We start from the raw sequence: 22,758 nt of genomic DNA on the forward strand, positions 1-22,758 counted from the left end.
TCTGCTCATCCACACTACCAAGAATCTTACCATTAGCCCAGTACTCTGTATTCCTGTTACTCCTTCCAAAGTGAATCACCTCACACTTTTCCGCATTAAACTCCATTTGCCACCTCTCAGCCCAGCTCTGCAGCTTATCTATGTCCCTCTGTAACCTGCAACATCCTTCCGCACTATCCACAACTCCACCGACTTTGGTGTCATCCGCAAATTTACTAACCCATCCTTCTACGCCCTCATCCAGGTCATTTATAAAAATGACAAACAGCAGTGGCCCCAAAACAGATCCTTGAGGTACACTACTAGTAACTGAACTCCAGGATGAACATTTCCCATCAACCATCACCCTCTGTCTTCTTACAGCTAGCCAATTTCTGATCCAAACCGCTAAATCACCCTCAATCCCATGCCTCTGTATTTTCTGCAATAGCCTACCATGGGGAACCTTATCAAACGCTTTACTGAAATCCATATACACCACATCAACCGCTTTACCTTCATCCACCTGTTTGGTCACCTTCTCAAAGAACTCAATAAGGTTTGTGAGGCACGACCTACCCTTCACAAAACCGTGTTGACTATCCCTAATCAAATTATGGGAATATCACCACTCTACACGTTTATCTGGAAGTCGCAGTTCACCATCCTGACTTGGAATTATATTGCTGTTTCTGCACTGGCACTGGATTAGAGCCCTAGAGCTCCCTAACAGCACTGTGGGTGTACTTGCACCTCATGGATTACAGTTCAGGAAGGTGGCTCACCTCCATCATCTTGAGGGCAGTGGGGGATAGGTAATAAAATATGGCCTTGCCAGCCATGCCCATATCCTGTGATAGAATAAACTTGAAAAATCTAGTAAATGTAATTTCTATACAACTTCATAGAATCCCTACAGTGTGGAAACAGGCCATCCAGCCCAACAAGCCCACACCGACTCTCTGAAGAGCATCCCACCCAGACTCACTCCGCTACCTGTCTCTCTAACCTTACATTTCCCATGACTAATCCACCTAACCTATACATCCTTGGACACTATGGGCAATTTAGCATGGCCAATCTACCTAACCTGCGCATCTTTGGACTGTGGGAGAAAACCAGAGCGTCTGGAGGAAACCCACACAGACACAGGGGGAATGTGCATACACCATGTAGACGGTCTCCTGAGGCTGGAATTGAATTTGGCGCTGTGAGGCAGTAGTGCTAACCACTGAGCCAAGTAGATTTTCAAAAGCTTAAAATGAAATGCTTAATTAATTTTCTGATCAGACAGGGAAGAGGCTTAACAGCAGAATTGAGATGAGATAAATAGAAGTTGTTTTCTCTGGGAAAATGTATCCATTGGTGTATTGCAATTATCTGTTTGAGAATTCTGACTATTTACAGCACTTATGAATAATTTACAATAGTTGACTGAACAAGTTTACTAATTTTTGTTGCCCATGGCTCTGTAGGTCTAGGTATAGTAGAATGGAAATTGATTGTCTTTGACAAATGTAAAATTACTTCCATAATAGTCCGAGATACAGTAAATGATTTTTGATTTGGACAAACATAAAAAATTTCAAGTCAAAGTATATTCAGCCAAAACATATCTGGGAATGACCAGTAGTCTGATTCTAAGTCTATAGAGTGTGAGCTGGAGGAACACCGCAGGTCAGGCAGCATCAGAGGAGCAGGAGAGTCGACATTTCGGGTTGGGACCCTTCATCAGGAGTCTTGATGTAGGATCCTGACCCGAAACGTTGACTCTCCTGCTCCTCTGATGCTGCCTGACCTGCTGGTATCCTCCAGCTCCACACTGTATGGACTGTGGCTCCAGCATCTGCAGTTCTTGCTATCTCAGTTTGACTCCAAGTACCTGGCCAATATGTCTTGATCCAGGTGCTTCCCAATCTTTTTCCCACTGTAACCCTGTATTGAGATTTGGAAACTGTTGTGGTCCCTCAGTGAAAACTGAAAGTTGGGAGGGAAGGTTCCTGCTCGTGGGACTTGACCAGTGAGCTTGGGGTTTGGGGGTTAGGTATGGTTCTCTATGGCAACTGTTCCTGTTGTGAAACTCATAACTGCATTTGGGGTCTTGCCCCCCTACTTTGCAAATCACTAATATGAGTATGGGAGTTTGGAGAGCTTTGGCTGACAATTGGGAACAATTTATTTTATTTGAGGTCCTTATCTGTCCAAAATAATGAAAAACGCCAGTGAAGCTGAAGAAATATACTGTTGAACCATGAATACAGAACTGGTCACAAAGTTTACATTCCTCAAGCTAGGTTAGGGATTATTTTGGCCCCAACCATCAGAAGGTAATGGATCTTTTAACGGACCCCAACAAAAGTTCCTTCACTTGGAATAAGCTGGCACCTTTGAAAGAAAGTGGATCAGTATCAAATGGTCAAGTAGCTTTAATGTTGGAAAGCTATTAATAAAATTCTGGAAATACCGAGCAGGACAGCCAGTTACTGTGGAGGGAGAAATAGAGTTAACTTTCTTAGGTTGTTGAACTTTCATCAGAACTGGAAAAACTTAGAAACGTTAACAGATTTTAAGCAATAACAGAAGGAGGGAAAAAGTGGAGGAGTGGAAAGAATAAGAAGGATGGACTGTGAGTTGGAAAACACGTGTGATTAAGTAAAAAAAAAATGGAAAGTATTCAGCCTGGAGCTCAGTGACCAGTAGTGTTCTTCAGGGATCTGTTCTGGGACCTCTGCTGTTTGTGATCTTTATAAATTTCTTGGATGAGGAAGTGGACGGGTGAAGAAGGGTCTAGGCCCGAAACGTCCGCCTTCCTGCTCCTCTGATGCTGCTTGGCCTGCTGTGTTCATCCAGCTCTACACCTTGTTATCTGGGTGGATTAGTAAATTTGCTGATGACACAAAGGTTGATGGTGTTGTGGATAGTGTTGCAACGGGACATTGACAGGCTGCAGAGCTGGGCAAAGAAGTGACAGATGGAATTCAAACCAGAAGAGTGTGAAGTGATTCATTTTGGAAGGTCGAATTTGTATGCAGAATGCAAGGTTAATGGCGGGATTGTTGGCAGTGTGGAGGAACAGAAGGATTTTGGGATCCATAGATCCCTTAAAGTTGCTACCCAAGTTGATAGGGTTGTTAAGAAGTCGTATGGTGTTTTGGCTTTCATTGGCAGGGGAATTGAGTTTCAGAGCTGCGAGGTTATGCTGCAGCTCTATAAAACCCTGGTTAGACCGCGCTTGGAATATTGTGTTCAGTTCTGGTCGCCTCATTATAGGAAGGATGTGGACGCTTTAGAGAGGGTGCAGAGGAGATTTACCAGGATGCTGCCTGGAGTGGAAGGCAGGTCTTATGAGGAAAGGTTGAGGGAGCTAGGGCTTTTCTCATTGGAGTGAAGAAGGATGAGAGGTGACTTGATAGAGGTGAACAAGATGATGAGAGGCATAGAGTGGATAGTCAGAAACTTTTTCCCAGGGCGGAAATGACTGTTACGCGGGGGCATAATTTTAAGGTCATCGGAGGCAGGTATAAGGAAGATGTCAGAGGTAGGCTCTTTACACAGAGTGGTGGATACGTGGAATGCACTGCCAGCGGTGGTAGTGGAGTCAAATACATTAGGGACATTTAAGCGACTCTTGGATAGGCACATGGATGATCGTAAAATGTAGGGTATGCAGGAAAGTTTGATCTTAGAGTAGGATAATAGGTCAGCACAATATCGTGGGCCAAAGGGGCTGTACTTTTGTATGTTCTATGATAGTGTAAGGCAAACAAGAGTGGCAATGAAATAATCTAGAGAAGGTAGAAATAGGAATATCAGACTGATTGTTGGTCGGACTTGGATGCCACCTGATTGTTACAGGATATGTCTAGAGAATGTTGGTCTGCAATTTGAAATGGGGTATGCTCACATTCTCAGCATCAATGCTGATCAAGGCATGTCCTGAAGTCTGATATGCAAGATTTTAGTCACTTTCCTAATAGTTAATGATACTTAATTTGAATTACTCCATTGCTCTTTCATGGTGAGTATTGGATAAAGTTGAGGAAACAAGTCAAGTACATATCTTGCATCCAAAAGTGCGTGTGGAGTACTGAGTACAGCACTGGTCTCCGTACTTGTGAAGGCTAGGCCTGAATTCTCTAGCGTTTGCAAGAATCAGAGGTGGCTTAGTTGAAAGATATGAGATCCTGAGAGGACTTGACTTCATGGATGTCAAAAGGATGCTTCCTGTTGTGGGAGAATTTAGAACTAGCGTCCTCAGCTTAAAAATAAGGGGGTGCCCATTTAAAACAGCCCTTTTTTTCTGTAAGGGCTGAGAGTCTTTGGAATTCCCTTTCTCAAAAGGCAATGAATGCAGAACCTGTACATATTTAAATGTTCTTAAGGCAGGGTTGATCGATTCTTGATTACCATTGGGAATAAGAGTTATTGGGAATACAGGAATGTAGAGTTAAGATAAAATCGGATCATCCGTGATCTTATTGAATGGCAAAGCAGAGTCGAAAGACCAAGTGGCCTACTCTTGTTCCGTATTCATAGGTATGTGATAGAAAAAGAAATAGAAAAATATACTGAAAGGAGGGAGGAGGTACGAAGAAAAGATACAAGTGGAGAATAAACACCGCAGACTCATTGGACCAGATGCCCTGTTGTGCACCTTGTATTTATATTAAGAAGTAAATCAACACACGGTATGGGAAAAAAAAGTATAGAATGGTCATACATAAAACTTTCAAAAGCTGCCAGATTGTTTTAAAATGTTATGGAAATAAATTATGAATAAAGAAAGCATTTGATTTGTGAATCATCTAAAATATAATTTTATAAACATAGACTAGTTAATCTTTTCTCAGTCCTCATTTTCATTTAAGAAATTCAACTTGCTGCTGTAAAGCTTTTGCACTGTTAAGAACTTTTTTTTTAAATTTGAAACCATTTTTGGATTTGCCAGAATGCCGTTGTGTTTTTTGTTTGTTACACTCTGTAATGACCATATCTTTTTTTTTTGTTTTGTTTTAGAAAGCTGTAGACTGAAATAAAAAGAGCTTAAAACCAGTGTTTGAAATCAAATAACCTGATACCCATTTCAAGCATTGTTTGAACAAGCAGCAATTGAAGCTTGAGTTGTGGATAATTTGGATCTGAGGCAGTGTACAGATACAATTTCTCTTCACATAAGAAGTTGATTGCTCTATGGACTAATGTCCAGTTATTGATAACAGAAACCTTTTGCGTGCCTACAGCATGATTGGTTCTCAGCTAACTGAACACCTTGAAGCTGGAAGCAAGAAAAGTGTTCAGTTCTTTTCCGTCTCAGGAGCAATCCCTCTGCTCTCTGCAGTTAAAAACTGAAGGTTATACCTGAAGAGTACCAGTTTTTAGCTTTCCTGCAACAGTTGTTGTTAGCTGTGATTTTTAACTGATAATTCAAACTTTTTACATGATTGGCCACCTTGGGTCACTTACCAACTTACCAACCAGAGAAAGGCAACTGGAGCAACCCTCTGGCCAGCAAAAGAGTCATAAGGATCACCTTGTTAACAGAACCTTGGAACAAGAATGACTGACCTGTCTTTCCAGTTTTCCCCCCCTGCCCATAATATATTTTACCCCGTCTATTTTTCTGTCTGTATGTGTAAATGAGCGTTTTTAAGAAGATTAGTGTTATTGTATGCCAAAGATTTATGTGTTTACCTATAGCCAGAGTCTAATTACTTAGAATAATTCTTGTTCATGCCTTCTGTCAAACTTGTCTGAAAGTCAAGTAAATCAGGGAGCTTGGCATACCTAGTGAAATCTTTTAGTTTTTGTGATGACTCTGGGAATAATGGGGTTCAATTTCCAGTGTGCTATCCCAGTGAATTGTAACAACTCTATACTTGGTGTTAACGCAGCCTAATCTATGACAGTAAAGATCATTTTCCAATTTGTCACTCAGTTGTCCTGATCCTGACTTAATAAATATTGAAATTTGTTAAGAAATATTGAAACAGCATTCTGACTTTGTCATCAAGCCTGCCAATAAGGATGGTGCTGTTGTAGTCTGGTGTACTGACCTCTACCTTGCAGAGGCTGAGCGCCATCTCCCAGATACATCCTCCTACCTTCCGCTGGACCATGACCCCACCATGGGGCATCAGGCCATTGTATCCACTACGGTTACAGATCATATTTCATCCGGTGATCTCCCCCCACCACCTCTGCTTCCAAGCTAATAGTCCCCCAACCCCGCACAGCTCGTTTCTACCTCCTGCCAAAAATCCGCAAACAGGACTGTCCAGGTAGACCCATTGTTTCAGCCTGCTCATGCCCCACAGAACTCATCTCTTCCTACCTTGACTCAGTCTTCTCCCATCTGGTCCAATCCCTACCCACATACATCCAGGATTCATCTGATGCCTTACGCCAGTTTCAAAACTTCCAGTTTACCGGCTCCAGCCACCACCTCTTTACCATGGATGTGCAATCCCTTTACACATCCATTCCCCACCAGGAGGGTCTTAGGGCTCCCCGCTTCTTCCTGGAGCAAAGACCTGAACCATCCCCACCCACCACCACCCTCCTCCGCTTGGCCAAGCTTGTCCTCACCCTCAACAACTTCTCTTTCAACTCCTCTCATTTTCTACAGGTAAGAGGGGTTGCCATGGGTACCCGCATGGGCCCTAGTTATGCCTGTCTCTTCTTTGGGTACGTGGAACATTCCTTGTTCCAGTCCTATTCTGGCCCCCACCCACAACTCTTTCTCCAAAACATTGATGATATCATCGGTGCTGCTTCCTGCTCTCATCTGGAATTGGAAAATTTCATCAATTTCGCCTCCAATTTCCACCCTGCCCTCACTTGCACCTGGTCAATCCCTTCCCTTCCTCGACATTTCTGTTTCCATTTCTGGGGATAGACTGGCCACTAATATCCATTACAAACTCACTGACTCCCACAGCTACCTGGACTATACATCCTCACACCCCACTTCCTGTAAAGAGTCTATCCCATTCTCTCAGTTCCTCCGTCTCTGTCGCATATGTTCAGATGGGGCCAACTTCGACAAGAGAGCCTCCAAAATGTCTACCTCCTTCCTCAGCCGAGGATTCCCCAGCTCCGTTGTCGACAGTGCCCTCAACCAGGTCCACCCCTTCTCTTCCCTCCCGCAACAGCAATAGGGTTCCCCTTTATCCTCACCTACCATCCCACCAGCATCCACATCCAGAAGATCATCAGACGCCATTTCCGCCGCCACCAGTAAGATGCCACCACCAGACACATATTCCCCTCCCCTCTCTTGTCCGCCTTCCGCAGGGACTGTTTCCCTCCGGGACACCCTGGTCCACACTTCCATCACCCCCAACACCTCCCCCCAGCCCTACGGCACCATCCCCTGTAACCGGCGAAGGTGCAACACCTGCCGATTTACCTCCTTCCTCCCCAGTATCCAAGGGCCCAAACATACCTTCCAGGTGAAGCAACACTTCACCTGCACTTCCCAGAATCTAGTCTACTGCATTCGCTGCTCACAATGTGGTCTCCTCTACATTGGGGAAACAAAGCGTAGACTTGGCGACCGCTTTGCAGAACATTTACATTCTGTTCGCAAAAAAGACCCTGAACTACCTGTTGCCTGCCACTTCAATGCACCACCTTGCTCCCTGGCCAACATCTCTGTCTCTGGCTTGCTACAGTGTTCCAGTGAAGCCCAACGCAAGCTGGAGGAACAACACCTCATTTTCCGCTTGGGGACCCACAGCCCTCCGGACTCAATATTGTGTTCAATAGTTTTAGGGCCTAAACTCTCCCATGTCCCAGCCCTCTACCCCACACACCAGGCCTTGTTGCTACATAGCCTGCCATTACACACCCCCTGTTGTTAGTCACTAACAGTCCCATTAACAACTACTCACTCTCCCAGCCTGATCGTTAGCAACTCCTTTGTCTGTCCAACTGTCTTTCTCTCTCTTTGGGCTCTATCCTATCGTTTACTCCCTACCCCACCCACCTCCCTATTTTCTGCATATAAACTGACGATTTCCCAGCCACCATCAGTTCTGAGGAAGCGTCACTGGACCCGAAACATTAACTCTGTTTTCTCCTTCACAGATGTTGCCAGACCTGCTGAGCTTTTCCAGCAACTTTGTTTTTGTTCCTGATTTACAGCATCCACAGTTCTTTTGGTTTTTAAATATTGAAATTGTTGCAGTTCTTAGATTTACGAATAGGTATTTGTAGTACAGAACTTGAATATTGCTGAGAAATATTATTTGTCAAAGCTTTTCATCTTGCACTCATCACAAAAATTAGCATTATCAAGTTAGGGGAAAACCAATACTTAGAATGAATGAGAGGAGAATCCTGATTAGTTGCCAGTTAGACTCTGGTCGTAGTATTGCCATGAACAATACACAAGATAATGTTGACGGACAGTTAACTGCCAACCTTTTGTTTACATTTTAACCCAGACGTTGATTCTGATTATCCTGAGAATTTAACCGATAAATGCTGGTCAGCCCATGATGCCAATGTCCCACAAGTGAATAAAATAAAAGAATGGCTGTCATCTATTTATTGTTGAATTGAAGCAGGTGCAGTTCATGTACATGCAGCAAGTAACGTACTGACTGTACCCAGCGATCCTGCTCATGCAGAACCCACAACACTGTGTTCAATGTTAGATGTGATTGCTGATTTGGATAACACTTGCTGGATAGTCCTGAGTGCACAAAGAATTACACTGACAACCAAATTAGGATTTTCATTCAGGCTCGCCCTGTGGTGCATTTGTGTGTAAGGGACGTTGTGTACGTTAATTCACAGGGTCCTAGTCTTTGCAGACAGAACATGTATCAATCATTGTTTTTTCTCTCGTATAGCATAAATGTTGGTTTCCTTGAAGTTGCTTTTGCCAAGTGTCCTGATGAATGCAAGACAAAAAGCTTTGACAAAATGTCTCTTTATTTTAGCAATATACAAGTCAATTTGTTGAATTCTAACATTGGTATGTATCTGATCTAACATTTTATGCTTGAGATGTATAGCACAAAAGAGGCCATTGAGTCTGTGGTTGACCTTTGAAATAGCTGTTGTGCTTACTGCTATGCCCCTTTACATTTCTGTAACTCCACAAACTCCTTGTTCTTAAGTCCAATCCCTTTTCAGGGGAGGCGATGGCCTAGTGGTTTTACCGCTGGTCTGTTAATCCAGAGACCCAAATCCCACCACGGCAGATGGTGGAATTTGAATTCAATAAAAATGTCTGGAATTAAGAATCTAATGATGACTATGAATCCATTGCCAGTTGTTGGAAAAACCCATCTGGTTCACTATTGTCCTTTAGGGAAGGAAACTGCCATCCTTGAACCTGGTCTGGCATACATGTGATTCCAGACCCACAGCAATGTGGTTGACTCTGAACTGCCCTCTGGGCAATTAGGGATGGGCAATAAATGCTGCCTAGCCAGCAATGCCTCATCCTGTGAATGAATAAAGAAAAAAAAATAAAATTACCTTCATTGAATCAGCTTCCATCACCTCTACAGTTAAAACACTCCAGATCCTGACAACTTTTAAGTTTCTCCTCCTCTTCCTTCTAGGTTAATGAATTTAAATCTATGATTTCTGATATTGACACGCTAGTCAGTAGGAATTTATTTTCTCTATTCAGTTAACATCTTTCATTATTTTGGAAATTTAGTCACCCCTTAAACTAAATTGTTCCAAGGATGACAATGTCAACTCTGCAACTGCTCATTACTACATAACTGTTGGATTAGGAATTAAAAGGTTTTTTGGGTAGAAATTCATCTGGGTCTGAACAGGTTTTTGACAATGTTAGGATGTAGGTTCTGTCTTGAGCTATATCATTATTATATTTGTAAGGTATTGGAAATTTGAATGTTACTTCTTCTTTGCTTCAGTAGCTTGTTCTGCTTTATTGAAATTTATTCATCTTTCACTCTGGGCAACAAAGGAATGTGATGTACTTATTTTTCACGTGACAGTATTTAGTACTAAAATTATCCTTTGAGTTAAACATTTATGGATAAATATAACTATTACACTAAAATTTCTGTATTTGTTCTTGATAAATTCTTCTTATGCCCTTTGAACTTCCAAGGTTTACAAGAACAATTCCATTGGAGAGTTGTCAATGCCAATGGGTCCTGTGCCAGAATCCACCCTTGAATCTATGAGCTTCATTTGAGTTTGGAGCTCCATTGGAAAGAGTGAGAAGACAGGGTTGTACTCATGTTTTTGTGATTAAATCAGAAGGATCCTGTTTGGTTTTTAAGCTAAATTTGAAAATACTTGTATTACTACCTGAAATTAAAAAACTCCATGACATTTTAAAGAATTCCTGAACAAGGAAGAAAAAGAAATATTTTTAAAGAATTACTTGCTGCAAATATCTGGGATTTAACACTAATTGTTAAATCCCAGATATTTGCAGCAAGTAATTCTCAATGCTCTGTAAATTGTTGGTACTCATAAAGTACAGTGAAGTAGATTACACTGAATGTTTTAACGTTAATTGGTGTTTGATATGAATAATTATTTTAGGATTTCACACGGATCATTGTGTTAGTGACAGTTCTGTGAAGGCTGACAATTTGGTAGGGGAATAAATAAACATTAAATACTTAGATTTAAAAAGATAAATCTGCAGAGATATTGGTGTACCAAAACTTTGTACATGTGATTCTTGTCATTTTTAAAAATCCAGTTTTATTTTTGCTGATTTGGGGAAGTGCAAGTAACAAAATGTTTATTTTTCTATTTGGTGACTGAGTATATAAACTGCATCAAGCACTTGAGCATTTCACACCCTGGCTACACTTTCATAAACCCACCCAACTCCATCAATTTTCAATGTAGGATTACATGAAGATGAAGGCGTAAAATGAGGTCACGTCAGGAAAATACTTGGGAAGATGGTTTTAACCCATCACAATGTTTTACTTAATTCTTCATTAGTGAAGTCAGTTACTGTTTTTCCTGAAGGGCCTGGTACTCATTGCCAATCTACTATGGGTTTAAACCTATTCTGGAAAGAACATATGACTGAAGTTAAGGCTCTTGGATGATATGCATGTCGATGGAACTGTAGAACCAATTAATCCACGTTCCAGTTGATCAATCAGCAAACTTGTGATGGAATCTAAAGATGTAAATCTATCTGTAGGAGCTAGAAGTCACTGCATTTTAAGGAATAGTTGCTTTATCTTTGGGCTAAGCACTTGAGAAATAAATAAATTATAAAATTCATGGGTGTGGCAGTCCTCTGGACTGACTAGCCAGATTTGAGAGCATCTTCCCATAATTGTAATGTTTTTATTCTTAATAATTAGAAAAAGATGAATGCCCATTGATATAGTTTTATCAGCTGAGACAACTTCATTTGGAATGCTACTTATTGATTTTGTTTGCAGATTAAACCGTTTGGTTTTGATGGAAACAGCAATACTTCAATCGTAGCATGGTTAGAATCGCTTGGTCTACAGGATTACAGTCAGACGTTTTTATCCAGTGGATACAATTCAATGGACAGTGTGAAAAATCTCTGGGAACTCGAAATTGTAAACGTAAGCTAAATATATGTTCTAGCCGCCTTATAAGGAGATGGTGAAAATACCACTTTTGTCAAACTTAATCTCATGAAAAGTGATGTACTCGATTATCTTTTATTCCTATTTTCCCATGAATAAATTATAGAACTGTATTTTGGGAGAGGCATTTCCACCTCTGTATGTCTCTCTTCCCCTGTTTCTTTCCTCCATTTCTCTCTCTCTGTCTGTTTTCTTTCTTTCCTTCAGTCACTGTTTTGCCCACAGTCTGTCTCGTCTTCCTTTAAGATATTGTTAAAATTAAACTGCTTCAACTTTTGTCTGTCTCCTGTGAAATGCTTTGGAACACTCCATTGCATAAAAATTGATATTTGAATGCAAGTTGTTGTATTTCTTCTGAGTGACAGTGAGTCTTGTGGTTTAAAATATTAAATTATGTGTAATTGTTTTCAAGGGAATAGCTTTTACAGAAAAAAAGCTGTTCAAATAATTGAAATTGTTGCATATATTGTTCAATATGTAGTTGAATTAATAGGCAAGGGAAATTCGTGGAGTTGAAAGAATTTGGATTTATATCATGCTTTTAAGACCTTTGGGCATTGCAAAGCATTTTGCACCAAATCAAGTACTTTTTGCTTGTAATATTGTTGTATTCAGCTGTTAGTTTGCTTCACTGTTTTATTCCACAAACAACAAATTGGGATAGTAAATAGATACTCTGCTTTAGTAATGTTAGTTGTGAGATAAATATTGATCAGAATACTGAGCAGAATGCTTTTTCTTTTGATCTGAGCTTCACTGACAGTTATCATAGAATACTTGCACATTTGCTGTGGTTAGATAATGCTGGAGACATTTGATGAATGTAGGCAGTGGAAGAGAAGAAGCCAGGGCCGGAAGAACAGGCACAGACACTTGCCACACACGAGTGAGAGCACTGACAGACAGACCAACCGATCAACCAGGAGAAACTGTCCATGCTTAGTAATTTCACATTTGATCAATGATCTGACAGCTTCTGAACCTAATTCTTCTGTTTGAAAACAATCTCTAGAGGTCAATGCTGCAAAACTGATGGTTTGGCAAAATAGTTATACATAAATATAAATTGCTATCTCAGTTTATTCTGGTTGAAGAGTTTCTCCTTCCACCACAATCTAATTTTCTAACTATCATAAAAGATACTGTTTTAAATATTCCTGTAGTCAGCCATAAGTAATCCATTATCTTACGAATTAAAGAAAAGCAAGATTGCTGATTGATTTTCAGTTTGAATCGAAATACTGACAATTGAAAATGTCTCCAGATGTAACTTAAACACTTGCCACCATTATATTGCTCATTTGACTGAATCTTGCCCAAAACTGAGATGTAGAATTATCGTTTTTGCTGACTATCTTTTTTTTACATTGACAGTTGCTTTCGTGGATTGGTTTGCATATTCTTAATGCCACATCAGTTGGTGAACTTTTTTAGAAAGAATTCCACTTGCTCCATTCTGTAAACAAGACTTTTTGCAAAGTAAGAGTTCCCACCTACAGTGTAGAGCAACAAGACTTATTAGGATCAGAATGATAGGACAAAAACTGGATGGGATGTCAACAATGGATAGCAAAAAGTGCGCAGAAAATCCGCGTGCCTTCGAAGTTAATAAAGGATGGGGATGAGATGTTGTATGGGAAGGCAAGAGAATGCCATCTTGAACAGGAGGTTGTGGTTAAGGAAATGTCTGATTAAACTGAACTGATTGGAGTCACGGATTGAGTGTTAAGGTGGACAAATTGCAACTGGATTGGGTGAAATGTGTAGATTGGTGGATCATTTTGAGAGAACCAGGGAGCTGCACGTACAAACCTGAAAGCTCGGAAGTTAAATAATGTGTCTGTATGAAAGGATGAGAAGTTGGATGGAGTACAGTGACTGGATAGTCCAAGAAGAGTAGTGACTCTGTCAACAGGGCTGGTATTGTTGAATGTGTAAGAGAACCTATTGAAATAAATTATGGGTGAGTGATGGTCTGGGTGAGTGATGGTCTGGTTGACCTGTTCAAAATTCAGATATGATTTAGCTATTCTCTTAAGGTTTAAAAAAAGTCAGAAATAAAAATTCAGCCAAATGTATAATTTGAAATGTATGAGTTCTGACTTTTCCAAGGTTGTTTGTTTCAGATTTCTTCCTGGAAATACCTTTCAGTTTTGTCCCCTCATCATTTTTCTGTAATACAGATGATCAAACATTGTGAAATCCTGTAGCTTGTTATATCACAAGTGAGCTGCTTGTTTTCACATATTTGGCTTATAATAAGAGCTGTTTTCTTGTGAGTCTAGTGGGGGCTGTCAGCTTTTTGAAGCTATTTCTCAGTTTTTGCTAGTTTGCTTGATTGGCATGTATGTCAAATGAAACCATGTTTTGAGAGTATTCCATGGATTAAAAAAAAATTTTTCTTTGCCTGGTATCTACCAAATTTATATTGTAAGATATTTATACTAGATGAAAACATAGAGAATCTGAGGCCAGGCAAAATTATATGGCTGAAGAATTATGAAGAAGTTGTTTTAAAAAGTTGGCCATTTTGCTGGCAAAATGTATGGGACCACATTTGTATTTTACTCAAACACCAAAAAGGCTTGAATTCATTGTGATTTCAGGAAGAGCAATAAACTTTTTTTGATGTGGTGCAACAATGAGTGGACCCCATACACATTTCTCAATTGGTTCTGAAACCATTGATCTTTCTGAAACTTAGAAAATTTGAGCTAGCTATACCAAAATCTGTTCTTCCACATCCATCAGCATTTCATTCAGATTGGCGTAGGGGAAAAAAAAATACGTGGGATAACTTGCCACCTTCCTTGCCTGACCTCTTAATCTATATGCTGTTCTTTGGTGACATCATCTTAGTTTGTTGATTGCAAGCAAACAATAGAAAGAAATATCCTAAAGTCAGAGCTGGACAAAAAAAAATGGTTTTATAAGTAGCTTGACTGAACTTTATCATAAAATGTGAACACTTCCGATGACTATAGGTTAAAATTGAACTACTGGGTCATGGACAAACATCTGATGGTATATTACGTTCAAACACTATTTCACAGTAAGTACAGGGTTTTTTCTTCAAATGATGGTACGTGACATTTATGTACTAATTTGAGCACTTTTTTGAAGAGTAATCCGTTCAAATTCTGTGTTTCGTTGGAAACAATTAGACCTGTTCCGCACAAAGGTTTGTTTAAGTAGCAATTGATTTAATTTTGATCATTTGGCAATGAAGCATTGGTAAAGAAACAAGAAAATTTCTCTGAGATAGTAATTTGTATGACAGAGAACATGCAGTTACAGTTTCTAAAGAAAGCAAATTTAGTGTAACTATCAATGCAATGAGGTGACATAATTGTGTGAAGAACAGATTGTTCATAGGTTGTGATTCTGAATAGTATTTATTACCAATTGGATCTATCTATCTTGACTATAAGTTGTGGAAATAATTGGTTTATCTGCAACCTCTATTTCATTCACCGTGACTCCAAGTGACTTTATCTTAAAAAGTGTGTTCAAGCATCAAAAATGTTCAAACACTATGAATGTGACAATGAAAAGGTTTCCTCATTCTTCTCAACATGTTTACCACATCTTCCAAAGCCTGCCAATGTCCAGCTGGGTGGAACTGTACACATTTGGTTGCTTTCTTAACTGTGCAATGGCTTCTCATCCTCATTCACCATTACTTCGAGGTGCTCCTCAAGAAAATTTTCTACATAAGAATAGGGACAGGAGGAGACCATTCAGCCCCTTGAACCAGCGCCGCCATTCAATAGGATCATGACTGATCCAACAGCCCACTTTCCTGCCCTTTGCCTGTAACCATTGATTCTCCTACTGATCAAGAATCTATCCATCTCAGCCTTGAATATACACAAGATACTCTTGCTCTCTAACACAGCTCTCTGAGATGATTCCCTCTGGTTCTAGACTCTTCCTCGAGGGAAACATCCTCTCAGCATTTACTCTGTCAAGCCCCCTTAAGAATTCTATATATTTCGATGAGATCACCTCTCATTTTTCTAAATTTAGTCCCAACCTGTTTAATCCTTGCTCATAAGACAAGGCCTCCTCTAATTCAACAATAATTTTTCTTAAATAAGCAGACTAAAACTGCTCATGGTAATCCAGATATGGTCACACCAACATCTGTGTCAGGCTTGCTGCAGTGCTTCAGCAAAGGCTGAAAAAACAGCATGTCACTTTCCGCTCAGGAACTCTCCAGCCTTCTGGACTCAAAATCAAGTTCAACAGCTTCAGGGCTTGAACTTCTCCCATGTCCTTACCTCTACCCCCACAACCCAGGCCTGCCTCTCTGCTCCTATGATGCTGCTTGGCCTGCTGTGTTCATCCAGCCCTGCACCTGGTTGTCTCGGATTCTCCAGCATCTGCAGTTCCTACTATCACTTGTTATCACATAGTCTGCTATTGCATACAACCATTGTTAGTCACCTAACTATCCTTGTTAATAGCTATTCATCCTACTAGCCTGACCATATCCGCTCCTTTGTCTGTCCAACTGTTCCCCTCTCTGTTTGGGCTCTATCTCCACTCATTGTTTACTCCTTATCCCCTTCCAACCACCCTATCTTCTGTATAAAAACCAACAATTCCTAGCTACCGTTGGTTCTGAGGAAGAGTTGCTGGACCCGAAACTTTAACTCTGACTTCTCTTCTCAGATGCTGCCAGACCTGCTGAGCTTTTCCAGCAATTTCTGTTTTTGATTATCTGTCATAACTGTCCTAATTTCATTTCTTCTTAACAGTGCTATCCCATCACCTTTTCTCTGCCTTCTGTCTTTCCAAAAGGTCAAGTATTCATGAATGTTAAATTCCCAATTTTGATTTAATGGTAACCATGTTCCATAATAACTGAGATTGTATTCATTTACCTCGATTTGTGTCTTATTCTGAATGCTTCATGCATTGAGATACAAAACCTTTAAGTTTGTTCTATTATCGAATTTCCTTAAACATCTATGATTCCTTGGTACAAAATGAATTTCATACACACTGTCCCTTCCTTTTATTTTCTGGTAACAACCAGCACTATCACTAGCCTGCGATTCCACCTTCTTCTTTACTGCTGATTTTATCATTTCCCAAGAAAAAACATACCTTTTTAATTCCTTTTAAAATGCTCCTTAAAGCTTAACTTTGACAAAGTTTTTGGTCATTTATGCTGACATCTGTTTATGTGGCTTAATGTCAAGCTTTGCTTCACAGCACTGTGGAAAGGTATTTTAAGCTGTTCTGCTACCTTAAAGGCACTAATACAAACACAGGCTGTTAAAGTGGGACAGATTACTTTCTGCATTATTATTGCTTTTTCCTGATTCAGTTTTATGCTAATTTAGTTTTATGTTACTTTAGGTGCTGAAAATAGCCTTACTCGGTCATCGGAAGCGAATCTTAGCCTCTCTTGGAGACCGACCTTATGAAGAACCACCTCAAAAGCCACCGCGATTGTCCCAACTGAAGGTTAAATGAATCTATTGTTGCTGCACAATGTCTAGTAGTAATCTTAAAATTCTAATGACAGTATTTGTTGTAGCAAAGAGGCTGATAACATATTGTAAGTGCACAAGTCAATACCTGAACAAGAATATTCATAAAAAGACAAATCTTTAATCTGTTACTTGAACTCCATGTCAAAGAACAAGTTGCTGTTTACCATACAGTTGATGTCTAGGAGTAGATAATGTCTAAATTGGATCATCAAACTGTCTTGTATCAATCAGTTCAGATTATATAAGCATTTATACCACCAGTCTGCCATCAGAGTTCACACAAGCGGTTGTGCGAATGAATTAATGTCTCTTCTGTGAATTATTAAAATAGTCACAGAATCAAGTCATGGACTAACAGCTGTCTATTAAACCTATTCATCAATCATAGTTACTAACGCTTAGATATTGAGTATAGGAATAAATAGTAGGGTTAAATTGATGAAATAAACGACAAGGTATAGTAAATGGTTTAATAAGTCTTGTGAAGTAATTATTAACTACTCATGTCTCGGTTTGGTGTAAATTAGCAAGATAAATCAAGGATCACAAACTTTTACATAACTCTCAACTTAATGGTAATAATCAGTCAATCAGTTCAATATATTCAAACCCATATACTTATCAAAGAGGGCTGTTGCAGTTGGGCTCAGTGTAGTGCTGCTATCTCTGAATCAGAAGTTGCAGGTTCAAGTTCCACCTGCCCTGGATATATGTCATAACATATCTAAACATGTTGATTAAAAATATCCATATGCTGACCATTTTCCAGAATTTATATGACATTTTTTGATGAGCTGAAGTAAAACTGGTTTAATCACCCTTCTGATTCGATGGCATTAGCATTCTGAGACTTCAAAATCATGAGCTTCCATTTGGCAAGCTGCTACTCATTACTCTTCCAGCTTCTGCTCCTGGGTCAATTCATCTCCCAAGCCAGTAGCTGCCTTCATCTGGATTTTAATCTGGGCCTCCTCAGTCTTGAGAAAACTTTCAAATTTTACGTGATGCATATACAGACCCAAAGATGCTGACAGCAGAGAAGGAGGCTGTTCAGCCCGTTATGATTGTATTGACCAATGAAGGTCTGACTACACTAATTCCATTTTCTGGCTCTTTCCCTATTGCCCTGGGGGCTATGGCAGCACAAGTGATTACCTAAATACTGTTCAAATGGTTTCAGAGTTTCTAACTCAGCCAACTTTTCAGGCAACAAGTTACAGACACCCATCACGCTCTGGGTGAAAACATTTCTCCCAACTTTCCACTTCGCCATCCTTTCCCCATCTATGCCCCTCAACCTTATGTATTTCCAGCAGGTACTTTCTGACTAGTCCTCTTCTGCTGTCTGGCTGTCACTCACTCCATGCCTGCCTGCATTTCCTTAAAATATGGCATAATCACATACTGAAGCATAATATCCACAGACCTCTCAGGCTCTTAGTACGTCATAATGCAGCATTGTGCCTCAGCTGACGCTCAAGCTCCAGAATAGAATATGGACCTTCAAAGTGATGTAGTTTTGCATTTCTAAAATAATATTTTATCTGTGTAAAGTTTAAAGCTATAGAGTCTTCACTTTAATCAATATTGAATCACAAGAGACGAGAGAAATACCTACCTGCTGTCCTGTAAAGTCCTGTTTTATTATTGTTGAAGCAGCTTTGCCATTGGCCTGTCTGTTTCTGGGGCCTCTCTGCTCCCTTTGGTCCTTTTAACCTTGCTGCTGCTGCCACTCCTGAGTCCCTCACAGGTCAGCAGGTGGTCTGTCTGTTTCTGAAACTTCTGAATTCTCGCTGCCCCCTTTAACATTGCTGCTGCCTCTTCTAAGTGCCAGATCTCTGGAGTGAGGTTGTAGATTCCTGATATAGCCCTATATTAGTAAATTTTGTCAGAAATGAATTTCTTAGTGTTGTAGGTTCTAAAATGGCTTTAGGGGATTTTAGATTATTTTTCTGATTACTAAGAGATGCAGGTGCTCTTCTGAGATTGTGATTGATCATGTGTAAGAGCCAATTAAATTGCTGTTGAGCTGACTTGACTCTGGTTGATTGGATGGCATTTGATGCCTGAAATAGGAAGTGGAAAAAAGAAAGTTTAAGCTTATAAGTAGAGACTGTTGAGATTTACCAGTTTGTAGTTTCATCTTTCTTTGCTTTGGGCATTTTATGGAATGCTAACTTTCTGAGGAATGAAAAGTGTTATATTTAGTCCTTTGTGCTGCAAGTACTTCCAACTGTATTTGGTGGATTTGCATTGAATCTAACTTGTCTGCACAGCTGACTAGAAAATGGACGAGTAAAATATACCTTGCTGTGGAGTTTTCTCAATACATTATAGGTTGAATGGTGTTCTCATTGTGGTTACTATACTTTTGAAATAAACTTCTAGATACTATAAAACCTGATGCATTTGATAAACCTTGGATGGTCATAGATGCTGACCAACAAGTAGAAAATTCAATTCTGGTTTCTATGACTTCCCCCAAAGTAGGCCTTATCTTCATTGGAGCACTGAGGCACGTCTTTTTACTTGTGATTATGATGAATTGTAAAAATACTCACGTCTTAGAGATATTATTTTTGCTACAGCTGAGCATATCTTTCTGAAGTACAGGCACTAGATGATCCCATAGAAGCCTATAACACACTAACGGGACCAGAAAAGGTAAACACAGGAAGGATGTTCCAAATAATTCTTGAAGGGCAAAATTTTTGTTCTAATATGTGTTATTAACATCATTAGCAGTTTAATTGTCATTTGCGCTGGATTAGCAAACCTGCGCTGAGAGAGCACTTTCCAAGAGCTGCGATTCACTTCAGAGTCACGTCAGTGGGGAAGTACGAAGGCTGGCCGGGATTGTTTATCCAGGCAATCCAAGATACTTGGGAATTCTCTCAATGTCTGTTCGAAACTGTCAGGTCCATATCATTTTGAGGTTTAATTACAGATAAAATAAATACAAATTAAGTGTTTTAACCTTTTGCAGTCTTTAATTACTAAGATACTGAATAACAATGATAAGTCATTAAGATTTGTCTAGATAGTTTGTTGTTGATAACACAGCTATTAAGATCCACAAGGTACAAAGGCCACTAATACATAGCTAGCTAGGCATTATACTGGGGTGGGGGGGATGCTTTCTAACATCATCCACAGCGTCAAATCTTCTATTTATTCAGAAAATGCTTTTGTCATTTTGTATTTCATTATCATCAACTTCATTGCCAGCAATTTACTGAATTTTATTTTTAGGGAAAGATTAAAAGGTCTGTCTTATCATGTGCTGCTTTATTTCAAAATAAATGTCACATTGTAATTTTCCCCATTTTCAAACAACTTGCAAGAGCAGTTCTGACTGCTGCCAACTTAGAATCATGACTGGCTAAGGTTTCAACTTTCTTTCCCCCTTCTTTTGCTGGGAAAGTTTACTTCATTGAACAAAAGCTTACTAAGTTTATCTGAAGTTAGACTTGGGAATGTCATAAAGTTTCCGTTTGTAACAATCAAGATTTTCATGCATTTGAATGTGCTGGGAATAATTAGTAAAGAGTAACAAACCGTAAGAACTAGCAGCAGAGTAGGCAGTTCACACCCTTGAACCTGCTGCACCATTTAATGCGATTGTAGCTGATCTGATCTCAACCTCAACTCCACTTTCTGGCCTGCTCTCCACAACTCAAGTCCATTACTAATGAAAAATCTGTCTATCTCCTTAAATTTATTCAATGTCCCAGCATCCACCAAACTCTGCGGTAATGATTTCCACAGATTCCCACAATCCTTTCAGAGAAGTAATTTCTTCTCATCTCTGTTGTAAATCTGCTGCATCTTATCCTAAAACTATGACCTCTCATTCATGAGAAAACATCCTCTCCATCTACATTATTGAACCCTTTTAGCATCTTTTATACCGCAATTGGATCTCATGTCATTCTTCCAAAGTTGAGTGTATAGGCCTGAATTGCTGAATCTCCCTTCATAAGACAAACCCCTCACCTCGAATCAATCTTCTGCACCTCCTGTGAATTGCCTCCAATGCAATTACATCCTTCCTCAAGCAAGGAGACTGAAATTGTACACAATACTCTAGGTGCGGTCTTACTCATGCCTAGTACAGTTGCAGCAAAACTTCCCACCTTCTGTATTCTATTCCTTTAGCAATTAATGCCAAAATTCCATTTGTTTTCCTTATTCCTGTACCTACAAAATAGTTTTCTCAATTTATGCATGAAGAATTGAATTGTCATTAGTTTTATAATGAAGTAGAGGCCAACAGCTCTCTGATAATTAAAACCGAGATCCCCTCGGAGATGCTCGCCTTACCTCGTAATCTGTTAAAGGAAACATGGAAACTGGTATAACCTGTCTCTCACTTCCCAATCTCTTAGAGAGTGAAATAAAATGAAGTCCTAACAGTCATTCTACAATCAACAAGTAACAATTTATTTATCTAATTCTAACAGTTAACAAATTAACAGAATTACTAACAAACCATACAATTCCCCCTTAACTAGTAACTATTCCTGTTTACCATTCCAAGAGAATACTAGTCCCACTTATATAAACCGCATTAGTTTAAAAAATTAAAATTTCATCTCTCAAAATTATAGTCAGGATAAGTCTTCGGAATGTTCTTTGCATTCTCCACTGTCTTCCAGTCAGGAACATCTTCCTCTGTCAAATTCATGTGTTAGGGCTATTAGCTAAGATTGCTGTAGTACCTTTAATTAGCTGGTGTTCACTCTGAGAGCTTAGAGATTTCTGTGAGAGCCATTGAGTTTCTCTTCAGATGGCAGTTTGCTCTCTCACCGATTTTCAACTACTGTCTTCTTTTATACCCTTGATGACCTATCAATTTCTTACAATAGGATTGGTCCTAGGTTGTCAGAACCATCAAATTTAAATTTAATTGGTGTTTAGTTTCTAAGTGCCTGGTTTAAATTAATTGGTTGATATTCAAACTGGTTGCCTTGCTAACAAAACAAAACTGCTGCTTTTTTTCTAACCATACAGCCTTTGATACAAATGTTTCAATTTCGAGAACTTTCTGTGCATCTGCAGCCTAGAAAAGCACATCTTTTATTGGGACTACGCACTTTCATCCCTTATCGCTTTACAAACAAATTCTAACATTCAACCTTCCATTCCACGAGTACTGTACCCAACTTCACAACAGTTTATTCACACGGAGTAGTTTTGCAAGATGAAACTTTCACTCTAATACCATTATTCTGAAGGTTGGTGTGTGAAATGTGAATTCAGTTGATGTAGCTCCTCTGGGAAGGTTAATGCTTTTCTGGAAGTTTTTTGGCAGTTTCCTTTTGAGCTGAGCATTGAATTATTTGAAGCCAGTTTGAAACTATTGACAATAGGGTCAAATTTCTGAAGGCTGCAAGAAAAGCTCTGACAGTTTGGGATTGATTTGCTACCTCATGACTAACGCTTGAGAAGGATGAGAACCGGAATGTATGTCACTCAATTACTTGGGACAGCTATAAACCATATCTTGTTGTCAAATGTTAGAATATTTTGGGTTGGGGTTAGGCTACTGTGTTAAATTGATTACAAAACAGATTGCAGTGATATCAATTCTCAATCATACAAATATGAATGCTTGTTAAAAGTTTTTCTATTTTAATCAAATTTTCTTTTAGGCTGTGGCATAACGTTACGTTTGCACA

At 39.5% G+C, this 22,758-nt stretch overlaps 1 protein-coding gene across 8 annotated transcripts in view; it reads left to right on the forward strand.

Annotated features, from left to right (window-relative positions):
• The window catches only part of LOC109928668 (ankyrin repeat and SAM domain-containing protein 1A-like), a 210,066-nt gene that overhangs the window by 149,317 nt on the left and 37,991 nt on the right, over positions 1-22,758 (forward strand). For all 8 annotated transcript variants that reach the window (XM_048612023.1, XM_048612025.1, XM_048612026.1 and 5 more), the window contains 2 exons: positions 11,394-11,546; positions 16,941-17,048. In XM_048612023.1, the coding sequence (XP_048467980.1) occupies positions 11,394-11,546; positions 16,941-17,048 (261 nt within the window). The remainder of the gene's footprint in view (positions 1-11,393; positions 11,547-16,940; positions 17,049-22,758) is intronic.

The sequence above is a fragment of the Rhincodon typus genome, chromosome 25 (assembly GCF_021869965.1).
Source record: "Rhincodon typus isolate 14 chromosome 25, sRhiTyp1.1, whole genome shotgun sequence".
Lineage (NCBI taxonomy): Eukaryota > Metazoa > Chordata > Chondrichthyes > Orectolobiformes > Rhincodontidae > Rhincodon > Rhincodon typus.